The 22,037-nt window shown below is 34.1% G+C and overlaps 1 protein-coding gene across 6 annotated transcripts in view; it reads left to right on the top strand.

Moving 5' to 3' along the window:
• Ankib1 (ankyrin repeat and IBR domain containing 1) overlaps nucleotides 1–20,122 on the top strand; it is a 126,551-nt gene extending 106,429 nt beyond the window's left edge. For 3 of the 6 annotated variants that reach the window (XM_078040432.1, XM_040291487.2, XM_040291491.2), the window contains exons 12-20: nucleotides 3,021–3,155; nucleotides 4,437–4,523; nucleotides 4,614–4,680; nucleotides 6,851–6,996; nucleotides 8,365–8,543; nucleotides 9,356–9,407; nucleotides 13,380–13,494; nucleotides 14,585–14,721; nucleotides 15,451–20,122. In XM_078040432.1, the coding sequence (XP_077896558.1) occupies nucleotides 3,021–3,155; nucleotides 4,437–4,523; nucleotides 4,614–4,680; nucleotides 6,851–6,996; nucleotides 8,365–8,543; nucleotides 9,356–9,407; nucleotides 13,380–13,494; nucleotides 14,585–14,721; nucleotides 15,451–16,188 (1,656 nt within the window). In that variant the 3' untranslated portion in view covers nucleotides 16,189–20,122. The remainder of the gene's footprint in view (nucleotides 1–3,020; nucleotides 3,156–4,436; nucleotides 4,524–4,613; nucleotides 4,681–6,850; nucleotides 6,997–8,364; nucleotides 8,544–9,355; nucleotides 9,408–13,379; nucleotides 13,495–14,584; nucleotides 14,722–15,450) is intronic. The other 3 variants (XM_040291490.2, XM_040291489.2, XM_040291488.2) reach the window with 3 other exon arrangements.
• The last annotated feature ends 1,915 nt before the right edge of the window (nucleotides 20,123–22,037 follow it).

Genomic DNA, 22,037 nt, shown 5'->3' with positions numbered 1-22,037 from the left:
TATTTCAGGCTGGATATGAATGGATTATTTTCTCAGAAAAAAAGTAATTAGTTAAAAGTGACCCTAGAAGAGAAAAAATATCAATTGTCTTCATTCCCATAAAGAGAAAGAAAGTTTTACAAAGATAAGCCCCACCACAAACCCCATTAAGGATCATTTCCTTCTTTTTAGTCCCTTCAATGCGTCCTGACAGTTTCACAGGAGAATTTTATCAAACCTATAAGGAACAGGTAATACCAATGTCATTTAAACTGTTCCTGGGATTTTTTTAAATTTATTTTTAAAGAAAACATGAAGTTATTTTTATTGAGTAGAACCTTAATACCACTTGACAAGATCATAAAAATAAAACTTTAATCTTACTTATAAATAACAATACAGAAGTCCTGATAAGATATTAAAGGAGACAAAAAGCACACAAAGATATTTGCAGACAATATGAGAACAAATAAAGAGAGTAATTGATGAGTCAGGGTTTATTCTACAAGAATGGTTCCAGGGCTGAGGTTGTGGCCCAGTGGTAGAGCACTCACCTAGCACATGTGAGGCCCTGGGATTGATCCTCAACACTACATTATAAATAAATAAAATAAAGGTATTATGTCCAACTACAGCTAAAAAATAAATTTAAGAAAACTGGTTCCATATGAGGAAAATTGTTACTCTACCTCATTTTATTGGTAGATCCAAAGAGGAAAGTCATATATTTTCTATAGATGCTGAATGGCTTTTGACAAAAGTTTTAAATTTTTTCTTTTTTAATATTTTTAGTTGTAGATGGGCACAATATCTTTATTTATTTACTTTCATGTTGTGCTGAGGATCAAACCCAGTGACTCAAGCATGCTAGACAAGAACTCTACCACTGATGGGCTGGGGATGTGGCTCAAGCGGTAGCGCGCTCGCCTGGCATGCGTGCGGCCCGGGTTCGATCCTCAGCACCACATACAAACAAAGATGTTGTGTCCGCCGAAAAACTAAAAAAATAAAATAAATAATAAAAATTCTCTCTCTCTCTCTCTCTCTCTCTCTCTCTCAAAAAAAAAAAAAAGAAGTCTACCACTGAGCTACAACCCCAACCCCTAACAATTTTTATAAACACTCAAATCAATAAAGAATGGACTCTTTCTTTTTAAGTGTGATAAAAATAAATTGTTTCCATGAAAGCTAATATATTTAGTGGGGAAATTAGTGGCAGCTCCCTAAACACAAAAATAAAGTAAGGATGCTCTGCATTATTGTATTATCATTAACACTGAACGGGTAATACTGGTCAACATAATTAGACAACATAAAGAAATTAAAAGGGGCTGGGATTGTGGCTCAGTGCTTGCCTAGCGTGGGTGAGGCACTGGGTTCAGTCCTCAGCACCACATAAAAATAAATAAATAATAATAAAGGCATTGTGCCCACCTACAACTTAAAAAATATTTTAAAGAATCGTTCTGTTGGGCTGGGATTGTGGCTCAGCATTAGAGCGCTTACCTAGCACGGTTGGGACCTGAGTTCGATCCTCAGCACCACATAAAAATAAAGGCATTATGTTGTGTCCATCTACACCTAAAAAATAAATTTAAAAAAAAATTTTAAAAATTATTCTCTTAAAAAATTAAGAGTTGTAAAAGTTAGATTAAATATTAGGTAATATTGCAGATGGTATGATTGTATGCCTAGAAATCCATAAAAAATCACTGAAAAACTTCTACAAATAAAAATTCAATTAAGTAGCAGAGTACAAAACTAATATACAGAAAGTAATAATATTCATATGTACAAGCATTATTTATCTAGAAATAAATTTTAAAAATATGCATGACTTTTATAGAAAAAATTTTTAAAATCTTCTAGGGTCCAAAGGATGATGAACAAATAAAAAGACAACCAATTTCTTAAATAGAAAGACTCAACAAAAATACCACAAGTTTTGTTTCTGCATCTAGATAAACTTAATTCAAAAAAGTTTTTGTTGGAGGCTGTGCAACTCAGTGGTAGAGCACTTGCCTAGTATGTGAGACTCTGGGTTCAATCCCCAGCACCGAAGAAAGATAGAAACAAACAAGTCCATAAGGGAAATCAAAGCAAGAATAACTAGGAAAACGGAAAAAGAACAGTAAAGTGGTATTAACCTTGATAAGCCATATTACAAATCCTCAATAATTAAAACAATATGGTGCTGGCATGTGAATAAACAGATCATGAAACACAACTTAAAGCAAGCCCAGAAAATAGATACACATACATGGGAATTTAGCATATGGTAAAGGTGGTATTCTTAACCAGTAGATACACATGAATTATTCAGTAATTGGTAATAGGATAGTAGGACAGCTATTGGGCGTGGGAATAAAGTTAGTTTCATACTGTATACCCAGATAAGTTTCTAGTAGCTCAAAGATTTAAATGTTTCTTTAAAAAAAAAAAAAGTGACCAGAAAACAACATAGACTTAGAATGGGAAAATGTTTCTGATTCAGAATCCATGTTCATATTTTTGGCATTTTCTTCTAATTATGGCATATTAAGTAAATGAAATTTTCTTTAAAATGGGAAACAACTTTCTGTCAGCTCCTGTACTTAGAGACCTTATAAACATTGCAGTTTCAAAACCAATTTGTCTATCAAGTTGCCAGAAGTTTTTCAAAAGGAACATAGAACTTCAGAGACCAGTGTCAGATTACCACACACTTGAAAAAAATGAAACATTTATCACTATTTGTTGTAGTATTTGAAACAAATATCCTACTGATATTTTTATTGTTTCTTTTTGATTACTTCATAAAATATTGTGATTTTATTTTTGAGTTATACCTAGAAGTAACAGTTTTAAACTACCCTCACATCTTTCCATAATACAGATAAGATAGCAAAAGGAAATATGAGAAAGAGAGCATATCTTTGAGATGTTTTGTTTCTGGTCACATAAGCAGAATTGTTTAATCATTACAAATTGATTGACTAAAAAGCAGAACAGCATTTGTATATTAACAGGGAAATGTTATGCATGTATGTTTTCTTTTGAAGTGCAAATATGACTTTTGCTGGATTTGCCTAGAAGAATGGAAAAAACATAGCTCTTCCACTGGAGGTTATTACAGATGTACTCGCTATGAAGTCATTCAACATGTGGAGGAGCAATCCAAAGAAATGACTGTGGAGGTAAAGAGAACTGATTAAGCCAAGACTTTATATTTTTGTATAAGCCACTTAAACCATGAGAAGTATTTTGCATTTCTTCTTTTCCTGTCTTCATCTTTTTTTTTTTCCTACCAGGAATTGAACCCAGAGATGCTTTACCATTAAGCTACACCCCCAGCCCTTTAGATTTTTTGAGACAGGGTCTCTCTAAGTTACTTAGAGCCTTACTAAATTGCTGAGGCTGGCCTCAGATTTGCAATCCTTCTGCCTTAGCCTCCAGAGCCCCTGGAATTACAGGTGTCTGCCCCCTTACCCAGCTCTTGTCTTCATCTTAATGAGGCATTAAAATTGAATACACTTTGGAGGAGGCTTTAGTTAAAACAAAGTAATCTATAAACTTGACAGTTTTTTCTCCTTTTAAGCTTTCCCTTTTGATTTTGATGAGTATGAAAAGCCTAGTCTCAACCTGCCAATGTAAAGACTTAAAAATAATTTTCGTAAAATATCAACAATACAGTATTACATTATAGCATACAGTGTGTTAGTCTGCTCAGCTGCCAAAGATGGGGTAGCTTAAACAATAGAAATTTATTTTTCACATTTCCAGAGGCTATGAAGTCCAAGATCAGGGTTCTAGCTGACTGGTTCTTGGTGAGGAGATTCTCAAATTGGTTTGCACACAGCCAGCCACCTTCTCACCTGTGTTTTTATGTTGTCTAGGAAAGATAATGAGAGCACTCTGGTGTCCCTTCCTCTTCTGATTAGGACACCAGCCCTATCACATTAGATCACTGTACTAATGGCGTTATTTAACTTTTATTACCTCCTCAACAGGCACTGTCTCCAGAAACACTTTGGGGTTAGGACTTCAACATAAGAATTTCAGTGGGACACAGATTAGTCTCTGACAATAAACCATATGATAAGACATTGAAGGGCTTGGGGTTGTGGCTCAGTGGTAGAGCACTTGCCTAGCATGCATGAGGCACTGGGTCTGTTCCCTGACACCACATAAAAATAAACAAAATAAAAGTATTGTGTCCTTCTACAACTAAAAAAAAATTTTTTTAAAGACATTGAAGATGTGAAGATGTCTAATGGGTTGTTGTAGAGAATACCAATTTAGACTTTGTTTTGAGAGCCTTTAAAATGTATTGATTATTATTTTTTTTCAGAAAAATAACCAACAAATCTGTATGCATCACTACCTATTACTAATAAAAAATTTAAATTATCTCTCCAGAACTAATTTTAATAATTAGTAGTTTTTGTAAAAGTTATTAATGGACTTTTGTTTTCTAGGCTGAGAAAAAACACAAACGGTTTCAGGAACTTGATAGATTTATGCACTATTACACAAGATTTAAAAACCATGAGCATAGTTATCAGGTATGTCTCAAATCATTTTAAATGAGTTGAACCACTCTGTTTTAAATAAATAAAGAAGATGGCTTAAATTATTTATTTTTGTTCCTTTAGTTAGAACAACGCCTTCTTAAAACAGCCAAAGAAAAGATGGAGCAATTGAGTAGAGCTCTCAAAGAAAGTAAGTTCTAAGAGATTGGGTTATAATTAATATAAAATATTAATTAATATAAAATGTCCTTCCATACTAATCCAGTTCACTGATTAGAGATTAGGTCTCTAAAGGAATGTATTATAGTCATTAACTCACCTATGTCCTTATGTTGTCTGGGAAAGAGAATGAGATTGCTCTGGTGTCCCTTCCTCTTCTTATAAGTCCCTTCCTCCTCTTATAAGACTTTATCTGTTGTGATAGGATTTTCCACCTGGCACCTAGCCTGCTTCTCTTAATGTAGCCTATGGTGACAAAAACACATCATGACTTTGTTTACATTGTGCCTTTGCTGATGCTCTCAAGTGATGGGAAAAGTGATGGGTACTAAAGGGCATTCCTGACATAGTCAAAGGAAGCAACATACATTTGCTACCCAAATGTCATGAAACTGAATACCATAAAATTCTTGAGAAATTCTTGGCAGAGTGCCTAATGGAGTCAAAATAAAAGTTTGGAGAGAAATAGTTTCACTGGTAAGTAATGAAATCAAGGTCAAAAGCAAAGCCATAAGAAGAGCTAACACTTATAAGTCTTAAGTTATAAAAGAGTATTCAATGTGACTCTGCAATCTTTATAATGTTTTTGAATAACCAATAAAAAATAATAATAAATTTAAAAAAATAAGAGTATTCCTAAATATGGATTAAGTGCTAGTTACATCATTAGAACATAATATCCCACAGTGACCACACAATACAGGATATGGTATGTTTATTTTTAAAAATCATATCTTAAAAATAGTCCTACCATTTATATGAATGACATATTTAAGCCTGAAAATGTGATCAATTATATTTGTATTTGTTCCAATTTATAAAATAATAAGTACTAATAACCTTTTTTGTGAAAATGATTCCCTAATAAGACAGTAACCATAAGATAAATAGAGAAGGGAAGAATGTATCAATAGGCTTATTCTTGTTAATTATTAGTTTGTAGACATTATTAATGATATATCACACTAATATCAAGCTCTAGAATATTGTCCACAGTAAAATTGAAAGGGAAAAAATTATCACAGGTTACATAGTTCTTTAGCAGAGATTTTTGTCTATTCTGTCATTAATGTATTCCTATTACCTAGAACCATGCCTGACACGTAGTAAACAATAAATATTTGCGATATGAATTACTGCTTTTATTCAACATTTGGTGGTTCTAGGCAGTATATAAAATGTGAAAAAATTTAAAAAATAAGAATTGAAAAAGAAGATACAATTTCATGCACTTCTCTCACATAATAAGCAAGGGGCATGTTGGTTTGGTTTGTTTTTTTACATTCTGTAGATACCAAATGTTGAACAAAAGCAGAAATTTTAGGGTGGTATATATATCTGTGAACATACAGATGTAATTGAAATCTAAAGGCATGCAAAATAATCTGGTTTTCAACAGTACTTATTCTTTTAGATTCTGTAGTTTGTTAAAGAAAAAGCTAGAATGCTGTAAAGATATTTTTGCTTTATTAAGACAATTTCTTCTTCCCTGCTCCTCACTCTTTCTTTTTTCTCTCTGATGTTTTTTATTTACTAGAGTTAGTTATCCATTTGTTCCTCAGAATGTAGTATCTTTTTCCTGTGTTGTATTTGCAGAGGGTTGATTATAATTAGATTTTTTTTTTTTTTTAAGCAAGCAACTTAGCAAAGGCATTTGTTCTAATTCTTAAGCAACAAAGTTCCCCTAGGGCCAGGGTTGTAGCTCAGTGGTAGATCACTTACCAAGCATGCATGAGGCACTGGATTCGATCCCCGCACCACATAAAAATAAACAAAATAAAGGTATTGTGTCCATCTACAACTAAAAAAAAATATTTAAAAAAAGTTCCCCTAGATATAATCTGAAAAATTTAATAAAACATTAAACCTAAAGCTGTATTTGTTTACCAGTGGTTAAGGAAAAAATCCAGGATGAGTGTGCATTCTTCATGGCTCCTGGGCTGATCTGAATGCCTTCACTATCACATGCATATCACATATGAATATTTCATATAGGTTTTTAGTTTAGCTCAAATAAGTATCATAGAACTACTTTAGTTTCTTCTTAAGGATTTGTTTTTAAGAAAACAGTTGTTTGGTTAATTTTATAATAAAATAGTTTGCAAAAAAAACTTCACTGTGCCTTAATTCCTTTATTATAGCTGAAGGAGGCTGTCCAGATACCACTTTCATTGAAGATGCAGTTCACGTGCTCTTAAAAACTCGGCGTATCCTCAAGTGTTCTTATCCATATGGATTTTTCTTAGAACCTAAAAGCACAAAGAAAGAAATTTTTGAACTAATGCAAGTAAGATATCTTTTTAAATTTATATTTCAAATGACAGCAGTTATATGTAGCTTATAAATAAAAACTAACCAATAATAAACTGAAATTTTCTTTCATGTTTAAATTTTTCACTGCAAGTTTGAATGAGTCATGAACTATGCTAGCATTTGTTTCTTTGTTTTAAACTGGTTTTTGAAGTTTATCCTCAAATATGAAACAAACCACATTATATTCTAGATTAGAAGGTTATGTTTACTGGTTTATTTTTAAAGTACAACTCAAAAAGTTACAGTATTTAAGAGAATGGTGAATTGCTACCTATACTTAGGAGAAAATTAATAGATGTTAAATGTGTGCCCCACTAGTATAATACTTAATTCCAGTGGAGCAGTTCATGATTTAGTCCTCAGAAAATATTTTAGCAGAAATGGACTAGGATTAAAAAAAATTGCTTCTTACCCAATTATGCTTTTTGCATTTCACAAGGCTGTGCTAAATAAATGTATGTTATATTTTTTTCTACCAAAAAATAGTATGCAAATAAACATGTTCGATTTAAAAAAAAAAAAAAAAAAAAGTTGGGCTGGGGATAAGCTCAGTTGGTTGAGTGGTTGCCTAGCATTCACAAGGCCCTAGGTTCAATCCCCAGCACTACCAAAAAAAAAGTTACAGAATTTAAAAAGCTAAAATACCTGAGTCAGCTGAAGTCCTTATAACCAATCAACTTCATTGTACACTCATCTTTTTTTGAAGCCATCAAACTTCCTTCTTTTCTACTGTCATGTATAACTAATTAGAACAAATAAAAAATATTTTTTTAAAAAAACTTTCTCCTTTCGTTACAGTTTCATGTATTATTTTCAAGCTGTCCTTACTAATTTATATCCTGCATTTCTTTTAAGGGTCAATATTCATTTTCTCCATAGCCTTTAAGGCCTAACCCCAAATCACAGTGGTCTTACCTTGCCTCAGATTCCTTCAGCATTTATATATGGTCTACATCATAACATCTTGCATGTGGTTGTATAGTGTCTTGAAGTATATTACACATTTCACATATCTATAAATTCTTATAGATACTTTTGATGTTCAATGACTGTAATCTGTACCGACTATATCACTATAAATACCTATTGTAATCTACATTTCTATAAATACCTATCAAATAAGTGTCATTTTCCTGAAATTAGGGGGATTCTTTCTCTTTCATAACCTGGAAAAATGTACATAGTAGTAAGTATGTCAAATAGGAAGTTATTTCAAAATGTGTATTACTTTCTGACTCCAAAAGAGTGAGACTTATCTAGGAGACCAGATCAACTCTGGATTTGCTACTTACTAACACATTTAGCCTATAATCTTTTTTTTTTTTTTTCCCTCATGCCATAGACAGACCTAGAAATGGTCACTGAAGACCTTGCCCAAAAAGTCAATAGGCCTTACCTTCGCACACCTCGCCACAAGATCATCAAGGCCGCATGCCTTGTACAGCAGAAGAGGCAAGAATTCCTGGCATCTGTGGCTCGTGGAGTTGCTCCAGCAGACTCACCAGAAGCTCCAAGGCGCAGGTAAAAAGGATAGAAACCACTTTAGCTTGAGCCATAAATGCCAGCAGTTGTATTTTTTATCCAACTAGGGTTCATATGCCTGGAGGTTACTTACACCTAAAATATGGATAGCCAATAAAAGTATGTTACTTTCTTTTTGGTGATATTTTTTCTTCAGTACTATTTCTATTTTATTTGGCATTTCTTTTTTGTTTGTTTATCATTGTATAGTTCCTGAAACTAATTAGACTAGATTAATTTCACATTTCAGGTGAACTCACAATTCATAGAGTATTCAAATGCGCCATTTCCAGTATATAATATATATAGTGATATGATAAGTCACAGGCATAATATAGAATTTGGAAACTGCCAACTTGTTATGGTCATATTTGTATTTTTGTGTAAGGACTTGTAAAGAAATGAGAAATCTGCTAATACTAAAGTTACTTAAATGATTCAAATTTATCCCTAAAAAGAGCAGTTGTTTTGGTTGTTTCATTTCAGATACTTAATACTACTTCTGCCACTGCAAATTGAAGCATATTTTATTATTCATAATGATTACAAGCATTACTTATAAAGTAAAAATAAAAGCAGTTGTAAAAATATTTTGTTATAACATGCTGATTTTTATTTTTTTGTTATTTTGCACAAACAAAGCAACTTGGAATTTGGAAGAAATGATGAATATCATTTTAATAATCGATCTACTTTGGTTAAGCAAATTCTTAGTAGAAGAATTAAAAGTAATGTTCAAAGGGCAAGGGTCTGGTGGTATGTACTTTATAGTACTGATAATAAATCAAATGGTATGTCTAATTTCTTTGTAGCTTTGCTGGTGGAACATGGGATTGGGAATATTTAGGATTTGCATCACCTGAGGTAATTGTTTTGTGGGGGTTTTTTGATTGTTGTTTTTGTTTTTGTTTTTGTTTTTTTCTTAGCACAACCCTGCTTGCATTTGCACCTTCATCTATTCTAAATCCTACTAAGGTTATCAGCAGTGCTTTCTCTTTATTTTGTAACAAAAATGCTTCAGCAGAACCTACATTTAGCTCTTCATAGTACTGGAGTATCATCACATTGTTAAATGTATCCCCCTTTTATTGTTCTTAATTCCTAAACAGAACTTAGGCAAATTTACAACATATTATTTTGGAAGATATCTTCTAATTTTTTAATAGAGGTAATTTTTACTTATTAGAAATGGGTTTCTATTTGTAATATTATTTTAGTCTGAATCTATTAAAAACCTAAATGAATGATGTATTTTTTATGTTACTTCAATAAACTTGAGAATTAATTCATAATCAAATTACTACAGTGTGAAATTTTGCAGTGATAATGTTCATATTAAAAGAAATGCTTTGCTTAGTTGCTTTCTGCTTCTCTTTAAGACTTTCTTATTCTTATTTGTGTTTTTGGTTCTTGTTATTGAAATGTCATTTTAAACTACAGAAAATCTAAAATACTTAATACTGCAACAAGCAGTTGTGGCAAATAAGTCAGAGTGAAAATCTTAATCACAAATATTTTCTGAGATTTAAATTGCCAATGTCACCTTTATATCTGATTTTTAAATTATTTTAGCAGTTTTCTGCTTCTCTTTCCTTTGCTCCTTATAATATAGTATAGCATTTGATACTTACATTCCTCAGTTTATTCTTGAAATGAAGCAGGACAAATGATGAAACCTTTGTGTATCATTTATACCCCATTTTTTTGTGAAAATGATTATTATTCAGAATATTATTCAGAAATGACTATGGCTTATTTAAATCAGACACTTTCTCTTTTCAGCTTCTGAGGATACTTGCAATCACCTTGTGGCCTTTTGTATTGGTAGATATCTTTAAGAAAATATTGACTTGAGAAAACAGTGCTTATAAGGCATATGGAAATTTTAAATTCACTTTTAATTGCAAAAATATATATATAATAATGAAATTTTTATTGGAAAACAAATTACAGACCTTCTTCTTTACCTGGTTCTAGACTTATTTCTGTATTATAATATGATTATAGCTTTGGGGATATTATGGGAAATTTATGCCTAAAAGGAGGAATAGATAACTTCATTTATCAAAAACAATGAACACAGTTAAGCAAAAATAAAACCTTTATCAGTGTTCATAATAATGTTTGTATCATCTTGATGCTTCTGGCTCTGACAGTAACTTTAGAGATTCTGAAATATTTGGCCTGCTAATATGACTATTACTTAAATTTTTGTTTTATGAATTAATTCCACAAAAATTATTTAATCTACTTTTGCTTTTCTTTATTCTTTGACATGTTGAAATTCAAAACTTTTGTGTAAACTTTACAACAAAACCAAAGAATTACCACACATTGTGAGACTTTCAAATTCTGTATGTGACTATTCAATATCTGCCAAGATTATATTTTTAAAAGTTATCTCTTTGTCTTAGGATAGGCTATGGGGAAAGGAGAATAATTTTACTTAACTCCAGTAGACTTTTAGGTTAGATTCATATTTTTTCAGTGAAGTTAATTTTACCTTATTTTATTTACATTAAATTGCATGAAGCTGGGTGCATCTGTAATTCCAGCAACCCAGGAAGCTGAGTTAGGATTGCAAATTTGAGGCCAGCCTCTTCAACTTAATGAGGCGCTGTCTCAAAATAAAATATAAAAAGGGTTTGGAGCATGTGTAACTCAGTGGTAAGTACCCCTGGGTTCAATCCTCAGTACCACAAAAAATAATAATAATAAATAGATAAAAATTTTAAAAATAAATTACATGAGTCCATGGCAGGCACAAGTATTTGTTTTATGCTACTTATGTATTTATTTATTTATTTATTTATTTATTTATTTATTTATTTTCGACAGCCAGCTCAGACTACATACAGTTCCCATCATCATGTTTTATGCCACTTTAAAGTCAGGGAAATTTTGTTTAAAGAGCATAGTCTTAAAGTCTGAGAAACACCTGAGTTCAAGTGTTTCTAGTTCTCTAACTTACTAGATCTTAGCATGTTCTCTTCCTTAACTTCTCATCTTTAAAATACAGGCAGTGGTATTCACCCCATCAAGTTCTAGAAGAATTAAAGACTGTCAAGGCATTGACAAAATTGGTGCCCAATAAATGGTGGCTCTTATTATTCAAAAGAACAAACTTCTGGCAGCCTTTCTTCCTATTATCCTAGAACTTTTAAATCTTCTCTGTGGCCTTAACACTCTCAAACCATGTATAGCATCCTGACTAAAGCCTTTTTGTGTATTTTCTCAAAGATCTTAGGATTCCTTGGAAATTTTTAGATAATTTTATGAAAGCAATTTTTTTAACATGTTACATCATCAGAGAATGTAATTTGAGAGTTTTTTTAAAAAAACATTTTTTCTTTAGTTGTGGTTAGACACAATACCTTTATTATTATTTTTTTTAACGTGGTACTAAGGATCAAACCCAGTGCCTCACGCATGCTAGACAAGTGTTCTACCTCTGGGCCACAACCTCAGCCCCAACTTGAGAGGGGTTTTTTTTTTTCAGAATAATTAGAAATATTATTTTTATCAAGTCTACAAAATAAGCAGATTTTCCTCATATATGAACCTTTAGTTGAGATAAAATTTTCACACCATTTTTGTCCAAGAAATGTGGTCTTCTGTGGTTCATAGAGCCACATAATGACATAATAAATAATCTAGCTTGAGACCATGAGCCTCCAGAAGAAGAAATGATGCCCAGTTTACCCAGAATTTTTAAAGAAACTAAATAATCCCTCAGTGTACTTTCAGTCATTGGTTTCTAACTTGGTAGGATGCCCCTTCTCTCCCTTATTAAGATTCCAGCTAAACTTAGATAAATGAAGAAGTTTAAATAAATTTAATTAGAGTAGTGTGATATAGAAGTTTTATGACGTAGAACTTGTCTTCACTTATTCCTAGTACTGTCACCATATAAGTACATTGACTATTCTAGAGTAACTAAGATAATCATAAACCTGAGAATTTTTATGTTTATCACTATAAGATTCCACAGTGATTCTGCAAATTAACCTTTTTATGCTAGTGTCATGCACTCTGGCCTCTGTTTTATTCTTATTTCCTCTGCCACTAAAATCTAGGAAAATACATTTATACTCAGGTAATAGCAGATACTCCCAGCTATCACCTTGGGTAATAACAACCCTATCTTAAGCTGTTGTCACAAATATAAAATAGATTTATGGACATTTGTCTAAATCTGTACTCTTCCCACTTGCTAAATAGAAAACACTTCCCTTTCTTATATTGTAGATAATATCACATATTGGCTAATAAGAGAAGGAAGCTCAGTGACATTTTCTTTTAAAGCTAACTTATTTCTTTTAATCTAGTCATTTGAGTTGTGAATGTGGTATGTGGTAGTTCCAAAGAGTAGGAAGTTCAACAGTCTGACAAATACTTAACAGTGTGTGTATGTGGTTTGACATTTTTATTATTGTTATTGTCCCCATCTCTGTTGCACACTTTTTAAAAATAGACCTCCAGGGAGAATCTAACTTAGTAAAATGATTGTGGTATTAGTTATAATATTACATAACAGGACCACTGAAATCATCAGGCATTATGAAGTAACACTCAGTTATAATGTAGCCCTGAGGCTTGCAAGTATTCCCAATTTATCTAGGCAATAGTGATGACTTGGAAAAATTTATTTTTCATTTTGCCTATTATGTTTCCTTGGCATGGCAAAACTTGAAGTTTCTTTTTCTAAAGCCAAGTGATTTTATAATATGTGTATAAAATCACACATTTTTCCCCTGGGAAAAAGTATGTTATTTGTTTTTATTTGCATTAAAAACTGCATGCTCTCCTGTATTTTATAACCTTTGGTTTATGCAGGAATATGCTGAATTTCAGTATCGGAGGAGACACAGACAGCAGCGCCGTCGAGGAGACATGCACAGTCTGCTTAGTAATCCTCCGGACCCTGATGAGCCAAGCGAAAGCACTTTAGGTAAGCTCTTGGGTTCAGCATGGTTTAATATCTTAATTCTCCTGAATTTATTTATTTATTTATTTATTTATTTTAAAGAGAGAGAGAGAGAAATTTTTTTTTAATATTTATTTCATAGTTTTCGGCGGACACAACATCTTTGTTTGTATGTGGTGCTGAGGATTGAACCCGGGCCGCACACATGCCAGGCCAGCACACTACCGCTTGAGCCACATCCCCAGCCCCCTGAATTTATTTTTTAAAACTGGCTGATGTCAATATTTTGGGGTTTGTAGTTTAGATACACAGTAAATGTTCAGATTGTCTGGGGATACAGAAAACCAGGAAGGTTAAGAACACATAGAGTTGGACAGACCTGGGTTTATGACACTATCATTGCTGTAAACTAGTTGTATAACTACAGTCAAGTCACTGAAGCTCTCTATGCTTCAGTTTCCTTATTCTAAAGAAGCAATAATAGTACCAGTTCGTAGGCTCATTCTTAGCATTAAATTAAGATAATGCTTGTAAAGCACTTCAGCGCCTTCTGAGCACTAAGTAAATTGTAGCTGTCAGTACTGTTACTGTGTTTGTGGAATATTTTTTCTATTAGTCTTAGTTCTCCTAGAGATGTTCTTTTAGAGATAATTATTTTAATCATTCAACTTTTAAATGTTAAATTATGAGTTAAAATCTTAAAAACTATAACATCGGGATCATTGTGACTAAAAATTGGTTTTTTAGGCTATTGTAATTCCAAAATTCTTTAATTTTAAAAAATCTGAAAATGAAAATACCCTTATTTGCTATTACTTAGGAAAAATGAAAGAAGAACGGAGTGTAGCATTTGAATTTATGAAGAAAACCATAAGTACACGAGCAAAAGTTGTAAAAACAGTCATGGACTTGAAGTGATAGTATTAGATATATTGTTGCTTGTGGTGAGACAAATATGGCTGAGAAATCCCAGAAAGATTAAGAAAACATGTGAATACAGATATTCATAGCACTGAAAGAGAAATTCCCAGTTTAAATAAGAAGATGTATGGAAAAAAGGAAAAAAAAAATCTTACCTATCACTAAATTGCCTGTGGTACCAATTGCTTTGAAGCAGATATTCCAGAGGGTAGCAGTGGCCGCAGGCCTGGAGCGTCTGTGGTAAGTTCTGCATCTATGAGTGTGCTGCACAGCTCTTCCCTGCGTGACTATACCCCTGCCAGTCGCTCTGAAAACCAGGACTCTCTTCAGGTAGCCTTGCTGGGCAGCTTCAGTTGCCCTTTTGCTCATTTCATGTTTAGTGTGATTTTCTGCTTTTACTTCTACAACTTTCCTTTTTCTTACTTCCATTTTGAAATCTTTGTTTCAAAGATGTGCTGCAAAAAATACATATAATTACTGTATTTCTGATTTATCTTATATATTTTTCCCTTTGCATAGACAAGAAGATAGTTATAAAATTTGAGTAGAACCCTCATTGTTATGCAAAATTACATATAAGATGGTGTGAGGAAGAAAAAAAGAGAGAGAGAGAAAAGTGTCATAGAGTGGGTAGAGAGAGGTGATGGGAGGGGGAGGGGAGAGGGGAATAGGAAGGGAAGCAGAATACAATAGACACTAATATGGCTGTATGTATAAATGTGACTGTAAAACCAATGTGATACTGCAATCTGTACACATGGAAAAAAAAGAATTCATACCCCACTTGAATCAAATGTATGATATGTCAAGATCATTGTAATGTTTTGAGCAACTAATAAAAAGATATGGAATCAGCCTAGGTGTCTGTCAGCAGATGAAATGAGAAATAAAATATATTTTATATACACACAAAAAAATTTGAGTAGAAAAAAATAATTTGTATACATATATTAGTAATATTTGTTATCTGTTTGTTAAAGGAAAAGTGGTAAATCTGATTGAGTTGAATTATTTTTCTGTCAGAAGTTTTTAAAGTAGTTTTATTTTCTATTGTCTCAGGCTCTGAGTTCCTTGGATGAAGATGATCCCAACATACTTCTTGCAATACAGTTGTCACTGCAAGAATCTGGGCTGACCATTGACGAAGAAACTAGAGACTTCCTCAGTAACGAAGCATCCCTAGGAGCTATAGGCACTTCTTTACCTTCCAGGCTGGACTCTGTCCCCAGGAATACAGATAGCCCTCGTGCTGCATTGAGCAGCTCTGAGCTGTTGGAACTTGGTGACAGCCTCATGAGACTAGGAGCAGCGAGTGACCCATTTTCAACTGACACCTTGGGTTCACACCCCCTCAGTGAGGCAAGAAGTGATTTCTGTCCTTCATCCAGTGACCCTGACTCAGCTGGCCAGGATCCCAATGTCAGTGACAATCTTCTTGGTAATATTATGGCTTGGTTTCATGACATGAACCCTCAGAGCATTGCTCTGATTCCTCCAGCCACTACAGAAATCAGTGCAGATTCTCAGCTCCCCTGTGTCAAAGATGGGTCAGAAGGTGTGAGGGATGTGGAACTAATGCCACCAGAAGATTCAGTGTTTGAAGATGCTGGTGTCAACGAAGATAGAGGAACTCAGATAGAAGAAAATCCTTTGGAAGAAAATATTCTGGCTGGGGAATCATCATCTCAAGGTGATGGGAGTAGTCATGAGGCAGCCAACAAAGGTGATGGTTCAGATGTTTCAAGTCAGACACCCCAAACCTCAAGTGAATGGCTTGAACAAGTACATTTAGTATGAAATGTACATATCTGGGCTCCAAATGAATTGCAAGTACAGATGGTATGTTAGGTGGAGAAAGCTTTATAGAGACTTTGATCCACTTAATTCCAGCTCAGTTATAAACCACTGATGTTAGGATGGAATACAAAGGAGTTCCCTTGAATGGTAGCTTCATTTTCAATTTTAACCTTACAGGGAATTTCTTTTGTATTTAACTGGATAGCTGATCCCCATTTTGCTGAGAAAAAGAATGGCAGGAGAGCAAGAGAAACAAAATGGAATAATTAGGTTGTATTCTACATGCTAAGAAAATGCAGGGCTCTGTTTACCCTGGAGTTGGCAATACTTGACTTGAACATGGAAATCAAAGGCTTACTTCTTAATCTTTGGGTGGCTTTCCTTTAAAAAGGAAGTTTTCTTCATTTTAGAAGTTCATTTTGGACAGATCTGATAACATGTATGTCCTCAATCTTTTTGTGCTCTTTCATAACTTCCTTCTTCCCTTTTTGTCTGAGCAATGTGAATTGAAGTATCCACAGCTTCTTTAGTGCTGCATCTACCACAGTGTAATTAGTTTTAATTTTCATATGAATCAAAGATTTCTCCTCCTGTCTATTTACAGTCCAATTGTGCCAAACTCTGACTCGTGCGCTGACTGACAACGCATTGAGGTGTGCAGCATCCTAGTGTACTCCAGGACAGTGTCAGCGTTCTTGGGAGTAAAAGGTGCCACTTGGTAGCAGTGATATTCCAGAATTTCATGGGCTTTTGTTGCCATGGAGACTGTATTTTAAATAAATGTAGCCTGTAGCTTAAGTTAACTAAACCTAATGCTGCTGTTAAAAACAGTTTATTTTAATATTAAAATACAGTTGATTAGCAACAGCGGTGCTGTATTTTAAGAGACACTTTATTGGAAGTGCAATCATAGTTCTTTGTTTTCACAATTTTACAGTGCATTCTAATTACTAATGGGTGCAATTACTTTTAATGGTGTTTTATAAAATAGAAAAAAGTGGAGTTTTCATGAGTTATAGTAAATCCCACAATTATTAAAAAATTCAATAAAACATCCTGCGCAACATGTTACCGTGCCTTTGCCTAACCTAAATGGATAGTTGCCAGTTAATAAGTCAGTAATTCAAATTTCAATGTCTCTTCTGAAGTAACTATGCTATGAATTGCAAAGACCTCCATGAAACCACCCATGGCCTTGCCTTTACAGTAAATATAACAACTAAGTGTTCAGTTTGTTTGCCTAAATAGCAAATGCTGACATGTGTTTGTTCTCTTGCACAATACTCATTTGCTGTGTGATTACTGTTTAGTATTGAAAAAAATCAACTTCCTAGTTATCAGTGTCTTACTGTGAAGAAATTACTGGTCTTAGTTGTAATTAAGATACAATGGTACAGTGTGTAATTAAAACTAGAGTAAACTGTTGGAATGGTTGTCTTACTTACATATTATCAAAACTAGCATAACATAAGCAAAATAGATTCTTGCAACACTCCATTTAATGTTTTGCTAGATTGTTACCAGAAATCTACAGAAACCAAAATTTCTGTACTGAGTTTGTACAGGCAAGTCTTAGGCCAGGTAAAAGGTTGTATTAGTATTGGTATTCATGTGAGTTGTGATTACGGTTTTTGATTGCTTGTTTTTTCCAATCCCTTACTTTTGAACTTTTCTTGTACTTTAAATTCATATGGCCAGGACATTAAAATATAAAATATTTAAAGTTCCCCAGGTTCCTCTATAAATGAGAATTGCTCTTATGCTATGGATAACTAAGGTCCACATTAGTTTTTATTTCTCCAGTTACAGAAAAATTAATATCAATCCCTATTGAAATTAGTGGGGGAAAATATTAACTTAATCTACAGTGTATTACTGTATATTAAACTGAAATAGTCCATTAAAGGATTTTTTTACAAATTTATTTTGGATTAAAAATATTAACATTAAGTTTATAGACCAAGTTGTAATTTTTCCAGTAGAGTTCGCATCACATTGAGGCATCTTGCACAACTGCAGTGAGGTGAGGAGTTCTCTGTGTGAAGGTAGTGTTTGTGGTGGGTTCTGGTTTCCTTGCACCTTGTGCAGTATCCTTTGTTTCTGTGCTGGTCTCTCCTGAGCATGAAAAATGATCGTTATCCAGTTTGTATTTCCTTGGTACATATTTTAAAAACAACACAGTCATTGACTTTACAATTCAGTAATAAAGTTTGGCAAAGCCTATTTTGTAAACAAGTTAATTTTATAATGTAAAAGAAATTAACCTAATCTTGACTTGTTATTTGCACTTTCATAGTCTATACTTGATACATTCCCACTTTATATACAGTAGGATTCTACAAACGTGTAGATGTTTGGCCAAATGAATGCTGTTAATAATATGTAAAATTCTTTGATTAAACATTTATTACTTAAACTACTTCCATTTTGTCTCATTACATTATAAACTTTGTTTTAAGCAGGTCAGGGAGCTTAATTTTCTTGAAATTAAATTCCCTCCAATATAGTGTGATTAATTTGGTTCTAACATGTAATTGATTAGTGCCTAATATTTTTACACTAGCCCACTTACTGAGCATTTTGTATCTCAGAGATAAACCCAGTAACACTGTATAAAGATGTGTTAAAACATGACTTAAATGCTCATTTTATTTTCATTGCTATACCTTTAAGAGAAAAAAATTATGCTTTTTCTGTAAAATCTCAATAAAATCTCTAATAGAAACACTGAGAAATATAGAATGTAAGCCATGTTTTAAATTGCTAGAAAAGGAAAAAACTTAGCCTTATGAATAAAAATGCCTGCTTCTCCACCAAAATTTTACAAAAGTATTTTATCCCTTCTGAATTACCAAAACAACCTTGTGGCATATGACCTTCAGTACCTACATGTAAGTTCTAGGCCACCAGCTAGTGTTTCATGGGGTCTGCCATTGGTTATCACTTAACAGTCATGTTTTATTTATGACTTTCAATATGTAGATCTGAAACTTAGCTACCAATGTCCATATGCTTAATTATCCCTTAAATGTTAATTGTAGTCACTGATCTCATTTTCATTCTCTTTTTAATCCTAAATATTTTGTCACTTACCCTGTTATGAATTAAAATCTGAGACTTGTTGAGGTTTGGTTGTAATGTTAAAATTACAGTTAGTATATCTCTAAAGAGTAAAATCTTGGAACCTAAATATTAAATCATAATATAAATTTGGGGATTTTTAAAAATCTAAAATGATTTCATAGGAAAAATATTTCCATGGGCTCAGCCACCGAGTGGTAGTTTCATCTCAGCATTGTGCCAAGGGGGTAATTACTGGATCTCCTTAGCAACACTATACTGTTGTCTCTTCAGTTCTTATGACTTTCTCATCAGAATAGATTTCTTTCTAGAAAGAAGCGGCTTTCTTCTAGACTATTTTATGATAGTCCTTATTTTAGGAACTGGCAGTGGTACTAGTTATTAAAGAAAGGTGGACCAGAAAAGTTTCCTGTACTTCTCAGTTTCACATTCAATGACATTAAGCTGGAAAACTAACCAAGCTTTTGAAGGAATTGTTCTTTGGTCTTTGAAACTGTAATTGGACAGTATTCTTGATCAGGCTGTCTGTCATCTGTCATCTCTTAGCCTCTTGTATAACTATATATCCTGCTCTGCGTGCCAAGACTGCAAGGCTTAGACAACAATTTTGCTTGGGCCATCTCTCAGGATTTATGTAAATAGTAACCCTGAGGAAAAGGAGCAGGCTGAATTGCTTGCTATAAAAGTGGTGAACTCTTCATGCTGCTTGGCTGCAGCATGAATCCGCTCAGTCCCTGTAGACATCCAGGCCCATTTGTGTTGCCCCTGTGAATATGGAGACATGGGTAACTGATAAATGTGATGTATAATCTGCATGCTGTGCCACAAGTGATAAAAAGTCCTTTGCCTCTGACCCAGGAGTCTTGTGTCTTTTGTCAACATATATGAGACAGTGACAGGCAAACTTACTGACTTATAAGTAGGGTCAAATGAAGGTCTATACCCTGGAATTTGGGCAACAAGGATGGAATGCTGGCAGAGACAAGGTTTTCTGGAAAACAAATCATGGGCCACGGAGAAGTAACCATGACACTGTAAGACTCCCAGAACCCTGGTAGTGAAGGCTCTCACCCAAGTGATAAGGATGGGGGAGACTAAAGGTTCCCACTGTCCTACCTGTTGACGAACAAATGTTGAACTAATGTTTCGTGGTAGTGACCAGAGGTATTATTGAAACAAGTTATCTAAATGTTACCTTGATTGTGACTGTAGTAGGCAGAGAATGGTATGTTATGTTTTCATGACAAGTTTTCAGCAATTGTCTCTCTAGCTGAAAGGTAATATGGCTATGGCTGCTGAGTCAAGGAGTCTCCAAACATAAAATGGTCTCCACAATAAAACATTGGTATTTGAGAGCTGTGAGTGGGCTGAAAAGATTAGAAAATCATTGGGTTGAGCCACAAGCTGCACTGTTCAAATGCAAAGCCAGATGTGCAGAACAGGCTATAGGCACAGTAACCCTGGCCTCTGCCACCACTTACTTAGCCAACAAGGAGGACAAGGCTCTGGGCACAGAAGCTTGTCCCTTGCTGTCAAGGGAAAGTAGTCGTCAGTGTTCAAGCACTGACCATGGAGCTAAAGAAGAAAAAGGGTGATACTTGCATCCTCTTCTGCCAACCGTGGCTCCCCACCCATTGCCATCTGTCATTCCGCCACGTGTAGTCACACACATCTTCAGCTTCTTGCTCTGTTGCTGTAGTGGAAATGGATTTGAGATGTGCTTCACAATGGGGAAGGGAAGTTAAAAGGGCCTGGTGAGTGAGATCCTCTGGGAGATTCAATCTAATAATGTAGCTTCCAAATCTGAATGAATAAAGGAATTGGCCTGTTCTATACCTGCACTTAACCTGTTTCAAATAATTGTTAGTGGAATTCCCCTTTCAGAGGCTTCCACATGAAGAGATATGGTAGTGGGAATGTAAACTGCTCCTCCACCTGTCTTCTTATCCCCTTCCTGCTGGTCCAGCAGAAACAATATAGAAATCAGGAGAAAAGGAAATTGTTGCTTTAGTTGAAGATCTGGGCAGAGGGGAACATCTGCAATCCCAGCAACCCTGGAGGCTGAGGCAATTTCAAGGCCAGCCCCAACAATTTAGACAAAGACCCTGTCTCAAAATAAAAAGGACTGGTTATATAGCCCAGGGGTAAAGCACCCCTGTGTTCAATCCCCAGTATCTTTCCCCCCTCATAAAAGACCCAAGGGAAGAGAGGAGGAGAGGAAAGATGGTATATACTAGAGAATAAAACCCCCATTGCTTTATATACATATATGAATATTTCACAAGGAATCCCAATATTATGAGTAATTATAATGAAGTTTTTAAAATAAGAACAATAGTTGGGTCAGAGCTCAGCCATTTTTCCAGCACAATATCGCCACCTGCCTGACATTTTCAAAAGTGCAGCTATTAACCTACTACTAAGCTCTTGAAACTTGAATGCCTGGCCCATGGAAACTGACTTGCTGGCCTGACATCTTGACTTTGGGGTAGATCAGCTCTAATTGGAGGATTAAAAGAGATGGAAGGAGTCCAACAGGCCAGCCAAATAGGAAGGGTATATTTGAGAGTACAGGTAGCATGGCCCTACCTATAGTGTCTCCATTTTACCTTAAAAAGTATAGATAATCTCTTTGGATGAAATTGTGTTGAATATCCACTGCCTGAAGCAAAGCCAGTAGCTTAGTGGGGAGCCCAGTTCACAAAATAACTAAGCTTAGTTCAATTGCTTGTCAGCAGTTTCTGCCAAGTCCCAGCAAGAATCTTTTT

Source organism: Ictidomys tridecemlineatus, chromosome 2 (assembly GCF_052094955.1).
Source record: "Ictidomys tridecemlineatus isolate mIctTri1 chromosome 2, mIctTri1.hap1, whole genome shotgun sequence".
Lineage (NCBI taxonomy): Eukaryota > Metazoa > Chordata > Mammalia > Rodentia > Sciuridae > Ictidomys > Ictidomys tridecemlineatus.
Note: the sequence above shows the minus strand (reverse complement) of the source record. Positions and strands in the feature narration are given on the sequence as shown.